At 48.2% G+C, this 16,940-nt stretch overlaps 1 protein-coding gene across 1 annotated transcript in view; it reads right to left on the minus strand.

Annotated features, from left to right (window-relative positions):
• The window catches only part of LOC148508851 (heat shock 70 kDa protein 12A), a 165,676-nt gene that overhangs the window by 41,398 nt on the left and 107,338 nt on the right, over positions 1–16,940 (minus strand). Inside the window, exon 6 of the mRNA XM_088443944.1 lies at positions 10,234–10,320. Within this exon, the coding sequence (XP_088300070.1) occupies positions 10,234–10,320 (87 nt within the window). The remainder of the gene's footprint in view (positions 1–10,233; positions 10,321–16,940) is intronic.

The raw sequence follows: 16,940 nt of genomic DNA on the forward strand, positions 1-16,940 counted from the left end.
AGGGTTACGCTGCTATTAGGGTTAAATTGATATTAGGGTTAAGTTTAGTGATAGGGTTAGGATGCTATTAGGGTTACGCTGCCATTAGGGTTAAATTGCTATTAGGGTTAGGCTGCTATTAGGGCAAGACTGTTATTAGGGTTATGCAGCCAGGAAGCCGGCTGCTAGCTTCCCGACTGTCAAATCTTGGCATAAGAGTAATGATAGGCATCAAAATTCCAACACCTATTAGTATCTACCCGCCGAAATCCTGACAGCCGGCATACCGAATGAAGGTAAGCCGGGCGTCGAGAGTGGACAGCCTTGGGGGAGGGGGGGTTAGGTTTAGGGGCTTCCTGTGGGGACTTAGGGTTAGGCACCCCCACGGGAGGGTTAGGCTGCTATTAGGGTAAGGCTATTATTAGGCCACCCACACGTGATTAAAATGGATGCCAAGGCATTGAGGGGATTAACCGTCATGCCGTTTCACCATTTTTAAAAGGACAGAAGTCGCCAGGCGCCCATTGTAAATGTGTACTTTGCGCTAGGCGCTGAGTGTTGATAAGTGTGCTTTTAGTGTTCTATGTGCCGCGGCCTGGACCCGCTGCACTGGGGGAGTATAGGTAGAGTGTGTCATGGCCGCTGCGGACAGGGAGAGCCAGCTCCCACTGCGACCAGCGCTGAAACAGTAAAAGTGGATACAGTCTAAAAGCACACTGCACATGGTTCATAGTAAACTGTATTAATATACACATATTCTGCGGTAGAGCACTGCATCTGCAATGCATTGGTGTATAAAGTGGAGTAGTATAGTCTATGACATGTGTGAATAGATTTTTGTATGTAATATGGGGGTAAATGCACTTATAGAAATGTAACATGTCCTGACCTTTGGAGACAAGCTGCTGATTAGACGTCCTCACCTAGGGATGGATATGGTAATTACCCTAGCCTGGCAGTGGGGATGGATATGGTAATTACCCTAGCCTGGCAGTGGAGGGTTAGGTGGTGACTGAAGAAGCCTTTCCTATGTAATGCGGGCTAGGGAGACTCCTGTGTGTCTGTGTACGATACCAAGCAAAGTTGTAAAAGACAAGTTGTCTGTGGTTAGGGAACTTCTATGTTGTGTAAGAGCTTAGAAGGTGCTAAAACTCAGAAAGCCCAAACTGGTTTAGTCATAGACGTGAAAAGACAAATGCAATAGGAATTAGCATTATATTTCAGAAACAGTATATGCTAACTCAGTTTGTGCTTAGGAAACCAAATGTTTTTGGGTGGTATCAAGGAAATTGATTTCATTTCTGTAAAATGTAAGACGTATTTATTTATGTTTTGCGTGATAGTCTAATTGGCTAGAAGGAACCCAGGGCGGACTTACCCCCTGTGGTAATGTGTATTGGAGTGGCATAAAAGAAGGCTTCGTGCCTGGTAAAATTGTACAACCCTGTAACTTCTTTGAGGAGAAGAACTGCTTGATAAGATTTCTTCTATGCGATGTACCCCTTCATCTAGTAGGGCGAGTCTTCTTCAAGACTTTGAGCAATAAACATCTTGCCTGACTTCAATTGTATCTCAATCCTGCGACCATCAGAATTGTGCCAAACGCTATTCCGTTCTCCGGCTGTTCTGGGTAAGAGCTCTGTGTCTCCAAGTTCAAGCCCACTGCCAAGCTACCGTGCAGACCTTGTCCATTGCAAGGGATCAGCCGACACCAATCAGGGGATGTGGCTGCACATGTCTAACACATACGCAGCAGAAGCGGTTCCAGGTGCCGAGGTAGGAGCCTGAGGGTAACTGTACCTGTCCTTTGCTCCAGGTACAAAGGACCCCATAACAACCATAAATGGCTGCCTAGCTGAGCTGCAGGAGTGGATGAGTGCCAGTTGGCTGCGACTGAACCCTGAAAAAACAGAGGTCATTATGATAGGTCACAAGTCAGGGCTACAGCATAGCCAACCAACAGGACTTACGCTTGGGGGTTCAGAATTACAAAACACTGAACATGTGCAGAATCTTGGTGTTGTCCTGGATAGTGGCTTGACACTTAAACTAGAATCAAGCACTTAAATACCTCGAAGATCTGCCTAAAGTCATACATGCATTTATATCATCACGCCTAGACTACAACAAACACCCTCTACCTTGGACAAAAGAATTGCATCGCTTGCAGATGGTACAAAACGCAGCTGTCCGGTTATTAACCAGCCAGCCCCGTTCCAGCCACATAACACCCGCTCTCTACTCCCTTCACTGGCTGCCTGTCAGATGGCGAATTGTTTTAAACATTGGCTTACTAACTTACAAAGCCCTACATGACCATGGCCCAAGGTACCTAAAGCAGCTTCGATTCCTTACCGTCCCACACGAGTACTGCGATCCGTTGACGAAGGACTATTAACAGTACCCGGAATTCGTCTGGGGGTCGAGCTTTCAGTTTTGGGGCTCCAACCTTATGGAACTCACTTCCCGCACAGTTCGAGAGGCCTCCACTCTAGAATACTTCAAAAATAGACTCAAGACTTACGTCTTAACCCAAACCTTTCACTAATGTCCCTTGTTTATGTGTATTTTGTACTGTAAAGGCAAATGTAAAGCACTTTGAGTCCTTTAGGAGAAAAGCGCTATATATATAAAATTATTATTATTATTATTATTATTATTATTAATAATAATAAAAAGCAGTTCCAAAAGCCGATGGTAGAGTTTGGTGGTGGCAGAATCAGTAAACGCCTACGGCGCAGGCGGCCACTGATGGTGAATGGGAGTTCAAAAGCGCTAACCCGTGACCAGGTCCAACCTAGACGAAAGGCGTCCGGTCACATTTGGTGGCATAGCGGCGGATGATCCCAGGCGGCTTTTCGGTAACCCGACAAGAGAAGCCAAGTTACTCAGGAGAGGAGTAACTGCAATTCAGGAGAATGCACAGGATGACTGATTACAGCGGAATGGAGTTGCATCAGACGGAGGAGGAAAGTGCGGCCAGCGTAACAATGGATGCCCCTCAGAACATGGTGGGAGCAATAAGTCCCGCCCCCTCTCACAGCAGTTATGTTTCCCAGCATTCCCCAGCATGGCAGGGATCCCAATGAATGGATTCCCTAGCAGAGCAGCTTGCAGAATTGGAAGAAAAGGCAATGGAACAAGAATGTATGCTAGTCATTCGGATGTTGCATGACGAGCGGGCACCACTGGCTGTGGTACCCCGAGCACCATTGCAGACTGCTGTACTGGGATCAGATCGTATACCGTTTGCCTAGTTTGCAGACAGCAATGGGGACATTTGCAAGTATTTGAAAGGACTTGTAAACTACATGATTTACCCAAGCAGGAGTGGGTCAGACAGCTAGTGCCCACACTGCACAGAGAGGCCCTGGAGGCCTATCGAGGAGTGGCCACCGAGGACTGCAGTGACTATGATGAAGTTGTAGGGGCCCTCCTACAGCTATACTTTGTCACTCCTACAGGAAAAAGTTCTGGGACTTGCCCAAGAACCCTACCAGCACCCATGAGCAGTTTGCCACTCAGCTGAGGCAGTACGTGGTGAAGTGGGTGAAGGGATCTGCTGCCACTACCTGGGATGCACTGATTGACCTGCTGCGTCAAGAGCAGTTCTACCGCAGATGCGCCCAAGAGGAGAAGGAGTGGGTGCTAGACCGGGAGCCACCAAGCTTGAAGATGGCAGCCCAGTTAGCAGACAAGTATGTGGCAATTTGGCCACAAGGGCAGGTGCGCCCAACTAGCAGCTGACCCCAATGGACTGTACAACCAGGAGAACACCCCTCTTCTGCTCATCACCTCCCAAAGTGGGCATCCCCCAACCCAGGTGCTCTTGGCCAGCAATTGCCCCGTCCTGTCCCTGCAAATCATGAGAGACCATCGGGGCCCCAACTGGACAAGAAGTGCTACAGCTGTGGGAAAATCAGACATCTGAAGATGAACTGTCCCACACCCCAAGCACCCCAGAGTCGTGCCCCAGATCTGAGTGCTGGAGCCCGGCTTGCCTGTATAACCCGGGGAGGTGAGCCCAAAGAGACTGTTCCTACTCCAGTCAGTCCAATGGAGTGTGGGGAGAGTCAGGTGAACTCTATGGAGAGAGTCACCTGCATGGCCAAGGGGCCACCCCAAAATATGTGGTGGCACCTGCAGATGGTCCAAGTGGTGCCTAATTGATCCTGCCGCAGTACTGCCAGGTCACACTACCAAAGTGAACGTGGCAGGCGGAATGGAGCGAGAGGTACCTGTGGCGAGAGTCTACCTGGACTGGAAAGCTGGCCCACAGTTGAGGAAAGTTGCCATCATGGATGGCCTTCCAACCGATGTGGTTCTGGGGAATGACCTTGGTGGTGGAATCGTTACAACATTTGCTGACCCCATCGCCCGGAGTCAAGTTTCCAGGTCACAGTCTACATCAACTACCCCAGAGCAGCCCAGCCCAGAGGAAAAGACCACAGTGGCTTGACAACAGCCAGTGCAGCCTACCACAGCATCAACCAGCCCAGAGGAAAAGATTACAGTGGCTAGATCAGCACGACTACCCAGCATGCCTTTTGCCTCTGGTATGCCTACATTCCCTAGCAACGCAGAGGATGTTGGTTCTGGTTCGTTGGATCCTGTGAGGGTGCCCAGTAGTGCTCCTGTCCCTAGTGGTTTACCAACTCCAGCGGTGAGTATGAGTGACCACACTGACTTCCCTTTGACTGACCCTAGCGATCCCAACCCATATCCGCCTGTAGACTGTCCCTACTTAGAAGGAAGTGAGGGCCACCGACAGAAGTTCAGGGAAGCTCAGCTTGCTGACCCATATCTGGAAGGCATATCATGCCAAGCTGGCAGCGGCCTTTCAGGGATAGCGGCAGTGAGTGTGACCTGGGGGGAAGGGTTAAGATACAGGGTAGCCAGGAAGGTAGAAGGGGATAGGCAAGTTAGGGAGCAAGGTCCCCTGCTTGTGCCAAGTAGATTGGGGAAGACATGCAGCCTACCTGTGGTGGATGCCACATGGAGCTCAGAGGCTGGTTATCTGTCCACCATCACTGTGGAACAGGTAGCGGACAAGGTGGTGAGAGTAGGCCTAGGTGACAGGGTAGGTACCCCTAGTCATAGGTCATTGGAGGAGGATGGTAGGACAGGTCTGACAATTAGTTCAGACAGATGCCAGGAGGAGATGACAGAGGTGCAGTGCCCAGGGTATAGAGTGGGGGGAGACCGTGGTAGGCCCAGACCAGTGGGGGTAGAGGCAACCAGAGACTGTCACCAGACCACAACCCCAAGACAGGTACTGACCTTAGAAACTGTAAGGCCCTACGGACGAGTTGTCCCTGACTTTAGTGCTGTAGTGACACCCCTTACAGAGTTGACCAGGGAGGGACTTTCCAAGTCAGTGGACTGGATACCCACTTGTGAGTAGGCATTCCAGTCATTGAAGGAGGCTCTGATACCAGTTCCAGTGCAGATGGCGCAATTTCAGGATCGGGACATTGTGGTATGAACTAATGCGTCATTGCACAGACTGGGAGCAGTATGGAGCCAGGAGGAGCCATATGGGCAGGAGCACCCTTTGGCTGTTTGAGCAGGATACTGCTACGGTGGGAGGTGGGGTATGCCACAATTGGAACACAGCAGTTGGCAATTGTTTGGTCATTGGACCACCTTCAGCACTATGGACCTCATTCAGAGGCGGTCGAAGCGGCCGCACGGTTTTACGGAAAAAGGGGCCGGATATTCAAATGACTCCCTCGCAAGTTGCGTCCCTAAGTTCGGATCGGTAGTTGGCCGACCAAGGGGAGGAAGCGGTCGGAAGACAAAAAAATACGCCCCCTTCTTGTATGCATTGCATTTCATCTCCGGGCATATAAGGATTAATCGAGACCATCAGGAACCATCGGCACTGGTCGTAGAGCTTAAGGTTGACCATACCCTCTCTTAAGCTCTACGATCATGTCAGTGTAAATACCTCCCATGTCACATGTGCCATGACGCTACTTTGTTAATTATGCACTCCCATAAACCGTATGCACTCCCATAAAACGCTGTTCGCATAATTAGGCACGCCTGCGTTCGGATTTCCACTCCCCCGTTTTCAAGCACCTTCCCCTGTTACCACCCACAAACGCCTCAATCTGTCACTCAAACTACTGACCTGGCTGTGTTCAAGGAGAGAGAAATTTCTGATCGTAGCGGCTAGTTTGCGCACACGCATTGCGAACTTTATGCATGCGCAGTATAGCGAACATCGGTGGCGTACGACCGTGCGGCCGCTTCGACTGACTCTGAATGAGGTCCTATGTGTGTGACTGGTCCCACAAAAGGGAAACTGACAGACTGTTGTGGTGGAGCCTTGGACTTCAGTGTGACTATTTGGACATTGTGCACAGACACGGAAAGGCCCACTGCAATATGGATGAAATGTCAAGGCCGGAGCCGAAGTCCCCCAGGTAGCTTCCCTGAACCCCCCAAGAGACATCGGGACCAGGAGCTAAATCGTTGGGACATGGCCCTCTGGTAGCCCGCTTGAGGGGGAGGGGAGAAGTGTGGCCGGAGGCGGGCCACACGTGATTAAAATGGCTGCCAAGGCATTGAGGGGATTAACCCTCATGCCGTTGCGCCATTTTTAAAAGGACAAAAGATGCCAGACGCCCATTGTAAATGTGTACTCTGCGCTAGGCACTGAGGACCTGATTCAGACCCGCTCGCGAGCGATGAGCGCTCGCAAGCGGGTCGATGGTGCCCTAGTGCGCATGCGCGAGACCCGCATAGCGACAGCCAAGCTGTCGCTCCGGGTCTCACACCAAAGGGGGCGTGCTGTCGATGGTGAGTGACAGCACGCCCCCTTTGGTGGGCATGCCGGGGGCGTGGCTTCCAGACGGAGGCGTTCCCATGGGAACGCCTACCGTCTGGGTCCGGCCCCACTGACATCACTAGTGCTGTCAGTGGGAGTGATTTTGGCTCTGATAGAGCCAAAATCACTCCAGGGCTTGCGGTCACAGAGACCCTACCGCAGGGTCTCGTCGCAAACCCGAAGACCATCGCGACCATCATCATGGACGCTTGCATAAGCTGTGGGTGGTAACCCACAGCTATGCGAGCGTCCAGGAGGAAGCACCAAAAAAAAAAAAAAAAAACGCCCTGATTCAGAGCGGGCGCTCGTTCAGAGTGTCCGGCTCTGAATCAGGCCCTGAGTGTGAATAAGTGTGCTTTTAATGTTCTATATGCCGCGGCCTGGACCCGCTGCACTGGGGGAGTATAGGTAGAGTGTGTCATGGCCGCTGCGGGACAGGGAGAGCCAGCTCCCACTGCGACCAGCGCTGAAACAGTTAAAGTGGACAGTATAAAAGCACACTGCACATGGTTCATAGTAAACTGTACTAAAATACACATATTCTGCGGTAGAGCACTGCATCTGCAATGCATTGGTGTATAAAGTGGAGTAGTATAGTCTATGACATGTGTGAATAGATTTTTGTATGTAATATGGGGGTAAATGCACTTATAGAAATGTAACATGTCCTGACCTTTGGAGACAAACTGCTGGTTAGACGTCCTCACCCAGGGATGGATATGGTAATTACCCTAGCCTGGCAGCCTCACCTAGGGATGGATATGGTAATGACCCTAGCCTGGCAGTGGGGATGGATATGGTAATTACCCTATAGCCTGGCAGTGGGGATGGATATGGTAATTACCCTATAGCCTGGCAGTGGGGATGGATATGGTAATTACCCTATAGCCTGGCAGTGGGGATGGATATGGTAATTACCCTAGCCTGGCAGTGGGGATGGATATGGTAATTACCCTAGCCTGGCAGTGGGGGGTTAGGTGGTAACAGAAGAAGCCTTTCCTATGTAATGCAGGCTAGGGAGACACCTGTGTGTCTGTGTACGATACCAAGCAATGTTGTAAAAGACAAGTTGTCTGTGGTTAGGAAGCTTCTATGTTGTGTAAGAGCTTAGAAGATGTTAAGACTCAGAAAACCCAACTGGTTTAGTCAAAGACGTGTGAAAAGACAAATGCAATAGGAATTTGCATAATATTTCAGAAACAGTATATGCTAACTCAGTCTGTGCTTAGGAAACCAAATGTTTTTGGGTGGTATCAAGGAAATTGATTTAATTTCTGTGAAATGTAAGACGTATTTATGTTTTGTGAGATAGCCTGATTGGCTAGAAGGAACTCAGGGCGGACTTACCCCCTGTGGTAATGTGTATAGGAGTGGCATAAAAGAAGGCTTCGTGCCTGGTAACATTGTACAACCCTGTAACTTCTTTGAGGAGAAGAACTGCTGATTTATAAGATTTCTTATATGCGATGTACGCTATTCCGTTCTCCGTCTGTTCTGGGTAAGAGCTCCGTGTCTCCAAGTTCAAACCCTCTGCCAAGCTACCGTGCAGACCTGGTCCATTGCGAGGGATCAGGAGGAGTCAGCCGACACCAATCAGGGGATGTGGCTGCAGCTAGTCAAACGCATACGCAGCAGAAGCGGTTCCAGGTGCCGAGATAGGAGCCTGAGGGTAACGTAAAAAGCGGTTCCAAACACCGATGGTAGAGTTTGGTGGTGGCAGCATCATTACATGCCCACGGCGCAGTGGGCAGAGTCAGTGACAGGCGGTCACTGATGGTGATTGGGATTCCGAAAGCGCTAACCCGTGACCAGGGCCGGCATAGACGAAAGGCATCCGGTCACATTAGGGTTAAGCTGTTATTAGGGTTAGGGTTATGGTTAGACTGCTATTAGGGTTACACTGATATTAGGGTTAGGCTGCTATTAGGATTAGACACGATATTAGGGTTAGGCTGCTATTAGGGTTAGACTTCTATTAGGGTTAAAATGCTAGGCTGCTATCATCATTAGGGTTAGATTGATATTTGGATTAGGGATATGGTTTGGCTGCTATTAGGGTTAGGCTGCTATTAGGATCAGGGTTAGACTGCTATTAGGGTTAGACTGCTATTAGGGTTAGGCTGCTATTAGGGTTACGGTTAGGCTGCTATTAGGGTTAGGCTGCTATTAGGGTTATAGTTATGCTGCTATTAGGGTTAGGCTGCTATTAGGATTAGGGTTAGACTGCTATTAGGGTTAGGCTGCTATTAGGGTTAGGGTTAGGGTTAGGCTGCTATTAGGATCAGGGTTAGACTGCTATTAGGGTTAGGCTGCTATTAGGGTTAGGCTGCTATTACGGTTAGGGTTAGACTGCTATTAGGGTTAGGCTGCTATTAGGGTTATGGTTATGCTGCTATTAGGGTTAGGCTGCTATTAGGGTTACGGTTAGCCTTCTATTAGGGTTAGGCTGCTATTATGGTTAGGGTTACGGTTAGGATTCTATTAGGGTTAGGCTGCTATTATGGTTAGGGGTAGGATTATGGTTTGGCTGCTATTAGGGTTATGCTGCTATTAGGGTTTACGGTTAGGGTTAGGCTGCTAATTGGGTTAGTTTTAGGCTTAAATAATACTGTTTATATTCTCACTGTGAATGTTGATTTGTCATCTGTTGACAGTTTGTACAATGTAGACATGCTGGCTGTCAACATTCTGAATATGTTGACATACTGTAATGATGTATATATAATGAATGTCGACATACTATACCCAACCCATGTGAACATTCTGCTCCTGTTACGGTTATAGAGGAGAGGGCGTTCATATATTATTTTCTTAATTAACAAGATCAAACATCATATGGATATCTCACCTGTCACGGCTGCCTTTTATTTTTGCAGTGATCTGATAAACTCCAGGTTGATACATTTATATATTTGCATTCCTGCCATGTAACGAAATACGGACGGCGATGTATAATTTGGCATTTTACAAACCACTCAGGAAAACAAAACAGCACTTTTGTAAATTTGAAGTGAGGAGATTCCTTTAAGGTTGCAGAACAATTGTAATTCAGCAGTGATCATGAGAGGACAGGGGCAAATCTATTGTGAGCAATGGTGGTGATATGCTGTTGGAACGTCGGGGTGAGAACACCTGTAATGGCGGTACAGTATATCGCAGCCATTTCACTTTCCTTTGTTCAGAGCTACAGAACCCTTGTGTCATCATCAATGATCATAATGTTACCTTGCACTTCAGTGAAATGAGCACTGTTGCTCTCCCAGAATTATACGGGATTTGCGCAGCTGCACATCGCCCCCATACATCACAGATAATTGACCCCACCTCATTATAAGGTATCGGGCACAAGTAAAGTGAGGATGGATGGGAATAAATGAATCTGTCGCAGGACTTTGTTATACACATTATGGCTATTGTACCTTCCTCCAGCTCTGACCACAGTTCTCCAATCACGTTTTCCACCAGAAAAGTCCGACTCTGTCGGTTCCTTCGAATGTGATCTTTGGCTAAATATAGGGATAAAACATAAGTGTATGTCAGTCACAATAACACACATGAAGGTACAACTGGCACGTCCCACCTGATCTGCTGTATACAAACAATTACTACTAATATGATGTCACTGCTGGTGTATACAAACAATTACTACTAATGTGATGTCACTGCTGCTGTATACAAACACTTACTACTAATATGATGTCACTGCTGCTGTATACAAACACTTACTACTAATATGATGTCACTGCTGCTGTATACAAACACTTACTACTAATATGATGTCACTGCTGCTGTATACAAACACTTACTACTAATATGATGTCACTGCCGCTGTATACAAACACTTACTACTAATATGATGTCACTGCCGCTGTATACAAACACTTACTACTAATATGATGTCACTGCTGCTGTATACAAACACTTACTACTAATATGATGTCACTGCTGGTGTATACAAACACTTACTACTAATATGATGTCACTGCCGCTGTATACAAACAATTACTACTAATATGATGTCACTGCCGCTGTATACAAACACTTACTACTAATATGATGTCACTGCCGGTGTATACAAACACTTACTACTAATATGATGTCACTGCCGGTGTATACAAACTAGGGGTGAGCGGGTTCGGATTTCTGAAATCCGAACCCCCCCGAGCCCCCCCGATCCGAGTCCGATCCGAGTCAGGCTCGACTTTTCCCGCCTGACTCGGATCTGAAATCGAGGCAAAACGTCATCTTCCCGCCTTCCGAGTCTCGCGGGTTTTGGATCCTATATAAGGTACACACGTCGGCGCCATTTTCTCACTCGGCTGTGGACAGTGAAGAGGGAGGGTGGGAGTTAGGGCTGTGTAGTGTAGTGTAGTGTAGTGCTGCTGTTGTCCACTACTTCAAAGTCCATAGGGGCTGGCTGTGTTGTGCTGTGCTGCTGTTGTTAATAGGGGCTGTGTCCACTACTTCAAAGTCCATAGGGGCTGGCTGGACTGTGTTGTGCAGTCAGTTCTCCATAGGGGCTGTGTCCACTCCAAAGTCCTGTGCAGTGTCCCAGTCCTAAAGGAGTGCTGTAGTGTTGTCCAGGGGGTGCTCTGTCCATCAGGGGTGCTCCCCCCAAGTGCTAAAAAAATAATATATTTTCTGTGTTTGTGAATTGTGTGCGCAGTAGCCGCACGTGCATCAACAAAGTAGTGCCAAGCGTGCGCCTGTGTCATAAGTAAAGGGCCGGCTGGCTTGACCGTTAAGGGTGCTGTAACCCCCGAAAGTACACTCCAGTCCAAACCAAAAAAAAAATTATTTTCTGTGTTTGTGAATTGTGTGCGCAGTAGCCGCACGTGCATCAACAAAGTAGTGCCAAGCGTGCGCCTGTGTCATAAGTAAAGGGCCGGCTGGCTTGACCGTTAAGGGTGCTGTAACCCCCGAAAGTACACTCCAGTCCAAACCAAAAAAAAAATTATTTTCTGTGTTTGTGAATTGTGTGCGCAGTAGCCGCACGTGCATCAACAAAGTAGTGCCAAGCGTGCGCCTGTGTCATAAGTAAAGGGCCGGCTGGCTTGACCGTTAAGGGTGCTGTAACCCCCGAAAGTACACTCCAGTCCAAACCAAAAAAAATATTATTTTCTGTGTTTGTGAATTGTGTGCGCAGTAGTCGCACGTGCATCAACAAAGTAGTGCCAAGCGTGCGCCTGTGTCATAAGTAAAGGGCCGGCTGGCTTGACCGTTAAGGGTGCTGTAACCCCCGAAAGTACACTCCAGTCCAAACCAAAAAAAAAATTATTTTCTGTGTTTGTGAATTGTGTGCGCAGTAGCCGCACGTGCATCAACAAAGTAGTGCCAAGCGTGCGCCTGTGTCATAAGTAAAGGGCCGGCTGGCTTGACCGTTAAGGGTGCTGTAACCCCCGAAAGTACACTCCAGTCCAAACCAAAAAAAAAATTATTTTCTGTGTTTGTGAATTGTGTGCGCAGTAGCCGCACGTGCATCAACAAAGTAGTGCCAAGCGTGCGCCTGTGTCATAAGTAAAGGGCCGGCTGGCTTGACCGTTAAGGGTGCTGTAACCCCCGAAAGTACACTCCAGTCCAAACCCAAAAAAATTTTTTTTCTGTGTTTGTGAATTGTGTGCGCAGTAGCCGCACGTGCATCAACAAAGTAGTGCCAAGCGTGCGCCTGTGTCATAAGTAAAGGGCCGGCTGGCTTGACCGTTAAAGGGTGCTGTAACCCCCAAAGTACACTCCAGTCCAAACCAAAAAAAAATTATTTTCTGTGTTTGTGAATTGTGTGCGCAGTAGCCGCACGTGCATCAACAAAGTAGTGCCAAGAGTGCGCCTGTGTCATAAGTAAAGGGCCGGCTGGCTTGACCGTTAAAGGGTGCTGTAACCCACAAAGTACACTCCAGTCCGAACCAAAAAAAAATTTATTTTCTGTGTTTAGCCGCACGTATATATCAAATCGATATAACATAAATGGAGGACCAAACTTTCTCCGATAAAAATAAAATAGAGAAAGATCAAGAACCACTTCCTCCTAGTGCTGAAGCTGCTGCCACTAGTCATGACATAGACGATAACATGCCATCAACGTCGTCTGCCAAGGCCGATGCCCAATGTCATAGTAGAGGGCACATACAATCCCAAATGGCAAAGTTCAGGAAAATGACCTTGAAAAAGACATTTAAATCAGCTGAAGAGAAACGTAAACTTGCCAATATGCCATTTACGACACGGAGTGGCAAGGAACGGCTAAGGTCGATCCCTAGTATGTTCATGACTAGTGGTTCAGCTTCACATGACGATGGAAGCACTCCTCCCACTAAAAAAATCAAAAGAGTTAAGCTGGCAAAAGCACAGCGAAGAACTGTGCTTTCTAAGAAGATATCACAAATCCCCAAAGAGAGTCCAAGTGTGGTGGTGGTTGCGATGCCTGACCTTCCCAGCACTGGACGGGAAGAGGTGGCTCTTTCCACCATTTGCACGCCCCCTGCAAGTGCTGAAAGGAGCACCCACAGTCCACTTGCTGATATGCAAATTGAAGATGTCACTGTTGAAGTACAACAGGATGAGGATACTGGTGTAGCTGGCGCTGAGGAGGAAGTTGGCGAGGAGGATTCTGATGGTGATGTGGTTTGTTTAAATCAGGCTCCGGGGGAGACAGTTGTTGTCCGTGGGATGAAAAAGCCCATCACGGTCATGCCTGGGCAGAAGACCAAACATTCCACCTCTTTGGTCTGGCAATATTTCTATCCAAATCCGGACAACAACTGTCTTGCCATATGTACCATATGTAAAGGTGAAATAAGTAGGGGTAGGGACGTCAACCACCTAGGAACATCCTCCCTTATACGGCACCTGCAGCGCGTTCATAAAAAGTTACTGTCAAGTTCAGAAACTTTGGCTCAGACCGTAAGCAGTCCAGGGACACCTAAATCCCGTTGTCCTGTTGTATCCAAGCGCCTGCAAACCACACCGTCAACTCCCTCCTCGTCAATTTCCTCCTTAGTCAGGATCGGAAGTAGTCCTGCAGGCCATATCACTGGCATGACTGACTCTCCTATCCGGGATTCCTCCGGAGGATCCTGCATTGCTACGCCTACTGCTGCCGCTGCTGCTGTTGCTGCTGCTGCTGGGAGTCGTTCATCATCCCAGAGAGGAAGTAGGAACACCACTACTTTTACTAAACAATTGACCCTCCAACAGTCCTTAGCGAGGAGGATGAAGTACGACAGCAGTCATCCTGAAGCAAAACGTATAACTGAGGCCTTGACTGCTATGTTGGTGTTAGACGTGCGTCCGGTATCCGCCATTAGTGCAGTGGGATTTAGACAATTGATGGAGGTAGTGTGTCCCCGGTTCCAAATCCCGTCTAGATTCCACTTCACTAGGCAGGCGATACCGAGACTGTACAGAAACGTCAGAAAAAGTGTCCTCAGTGTCCTGAAAAATGCCGTTGTACACAATGTCCACTTAACCACGGACATGTGGACAAGTGGAACAGGGCAGACTAAGGACTATATGACTGTGACAGCCCACTGGGTAGATGTATCACCTTACGCAGCAACAGCAGCAGCGTCACCAGTAGCAGCATCTCAGAAACGCCAGCTCGTTACAAGGCAGGCTACGCTGTGTATCACCGGTTTCAGTAAGAGGCACACCGCCGACAACCTCTTAGAGAAACTGAGGGAAATCATCGCCCAGTGGCTTACCCCACTTAGACTCTCCTGGGGATTTGTGATATCTGACAACGCCACCAATATTGTGCGGGCATTACATCTGGGCAAATTCCAGCACGTCCCATGTTTTGCTCACACAATAAACTTGGTGGTGCAGAATTTTCTGAAAAGCGACAGGGGCGTGCAGGAGACGCTTTGGGTGGCCCGAAAAATTTCTGGCCACTTTCGCCATTCAGCGACTGCGTGCCGAAGACTGGAGCGCCAGCAAACACTCTTGAACCTGCCCCGCCATCACCTGAAGCAAGAGGTTGTGACGCGGTGGAACTCAACCCTCTATATGCTTCAGAGGATGGAGGAGCAGCAAAAGGCCATACAAGCCTATACATCCACCTATGACATAGGCAAAGGAGGGGGTATGCACCTGACTCAAGCGCAGTGGAGAATGATTTCCGTGTTGTGCAAGGTTCTTCAGCCCTTCGAACTTGCCACACGTGAAGTCAGTTCAGACACTGCCAGCTTGAGTCAGGTCATTCCCCTCATCAGGCTTTTGCAGAAGCAGCTGGAGAAAGTGAAGGAGGAGCTAAGACGGAGCGATTCCGCTCGGCATGTGGGACTTGTGGATGAAGCCCTTCATTCGCTTTGCCAGGATTCCAGGGTGGTCAATCTGTTGAAATCAGACCACTACATTTTGGCCACCGTGCTCGATCCTAGGTTTAAAGCCTATGTGGTGTCTCTCTTTCCGGCCGACACAAGCCTGCAGAGGTGCAAAGACCTGCTGGTGAACACACTGTCAGCTGAAGCGGAACGTGACACGTCAACGGCTCCTTCTTCATTTTCTCCCGCAACTGGGGCTGCCAGGAAAAAACTTAGGTATCCTAAGCAACCCGCTGGCGGTGATGCAGGGCAGGCAGGACCAAGTTTGGACATCTGGTCCGGACTGAAGGACCTGGCAACAATTTCTGACATGTCTACTGTCACTGCATATGATACTGTCACCATTGACAGAATGGTGGAGGATTACATCGGTGACAGCATCCAAGTAGGCATGTCAGACAGTCCATACCTGTACTGGCAGGAAAAAGAGGCAATTTGGAGGCCCCTGTACAAACTGGCTCTATTTTACCTGAGTTGCCCCCCCTCCAGTGTGTACTCCGAAAGAGTGTTTAGTGCAGCCGGGAACCTTGTCAGCGAAAGGCGTAGGAGGTTGCTTCCACAGAATGTGGAGAAGATGATGTTCATCAAAATGAATTATCAGCTCTTCCAGGGAGACCAGCCTCCAGAAGGTACAGAGGGACCTGTGGTGGTGGATTCAAGTGGGGACGAGTTAATACTTTGTGAGGATGAGGATGTACACACTGAAGAGGGTGAGGAATCGGTGGATGAGGAGGATGAGGATGACATCTTGCCTCCGTAGAGCCAGTTTGTGCAGGGACACATTAATTGCCAGCTTGTTTTGTGGGGGCCCAAACGAACCAATCATTTCAGCCACAGTTGTGTGGCAGACCCTGGCGCTGAAATGATTGATTTGTTAAAGTGTGCATGTCCTGTTTATACAACATAAGGGTGGGTGGGAGGGCCCAAGGACAATTCCATCTTGCACCTCTTTTTTTCTTTGCATTATGTACAGTTTGGGGCCTAGTTTTTCTAACTGCCATCCTGCCTGCCACTGCAGTGTCACTCCTAGATGGGTCACGTGTTTGTGCCGCCCACTCGTGTCGCTTAGCATAGTCATCCAGCTACCTCGGTGCAACCTTTTGGACATAAAAACACTATTGTGAGGTGTGAGGTGTTCAGAATAGACTGGAAATGAGTGGAAATTAAGGTTATTGAGGTTAATAATAGCATAGGAGCAGAAAAACCTACAAATTCTGTGATTTTAGCTGTTTTTATGCTTTTTTTCAAAAAAATACAGATCCAAAACACAAAACCCAGAACCCAAAACACGGAAGGGTGGTTTTGGCAAAACCAATCCAGATCCAAAACACGAAGAAAGATCCAGATCCAAAACCAAAACACAAAACACGAAAAGTGGCCGGTGCACACCCCTAATACAAACACTTACTACTAATATGATGTCACTGCCGCTGTATACAAACAATTACTACTAATATGATGTCACTGCTGCTGTAAACAAACACTTACTACTAATATGATGTCACTGCTGCTGTATACAAACACTTACTACTAATATGATGTCACTGCCGCTGTATACAAACACTTACTACTAATATGATGTCACTGCCGCTGTATACAAACACTTACTACTAATATGATGTCACTGCTGCTGTATACAAACACTTACTACTAATATGATGTCACTGCTGCTGTATACAAACACTTACTACTAATATGATGTCACTGCTGCTGTATACAAACACTTACTACTAATATGATGTCACTGCTGCTGTATACAAACACTTACTACTAATATGATGTCACTGCTGCTGTATACAAACAATTAC

The sequence above is a fragment of the Taudactylus pleione genome, unplaced genomic scaffold, assembly GCF_031769625.1.
Source record: "Taudactylus pleione unplaced genomic scaffold, aTauple2 ptg000338l, whole genome shotgun sequence".
Classification (NCBI taxonomy): domain Eukaryota; kingdom Metazoa; phylum Chordata; class Amphibia; order Anura; family Myobatrachidae; genus Taudactylus; species Taudactylus pleione.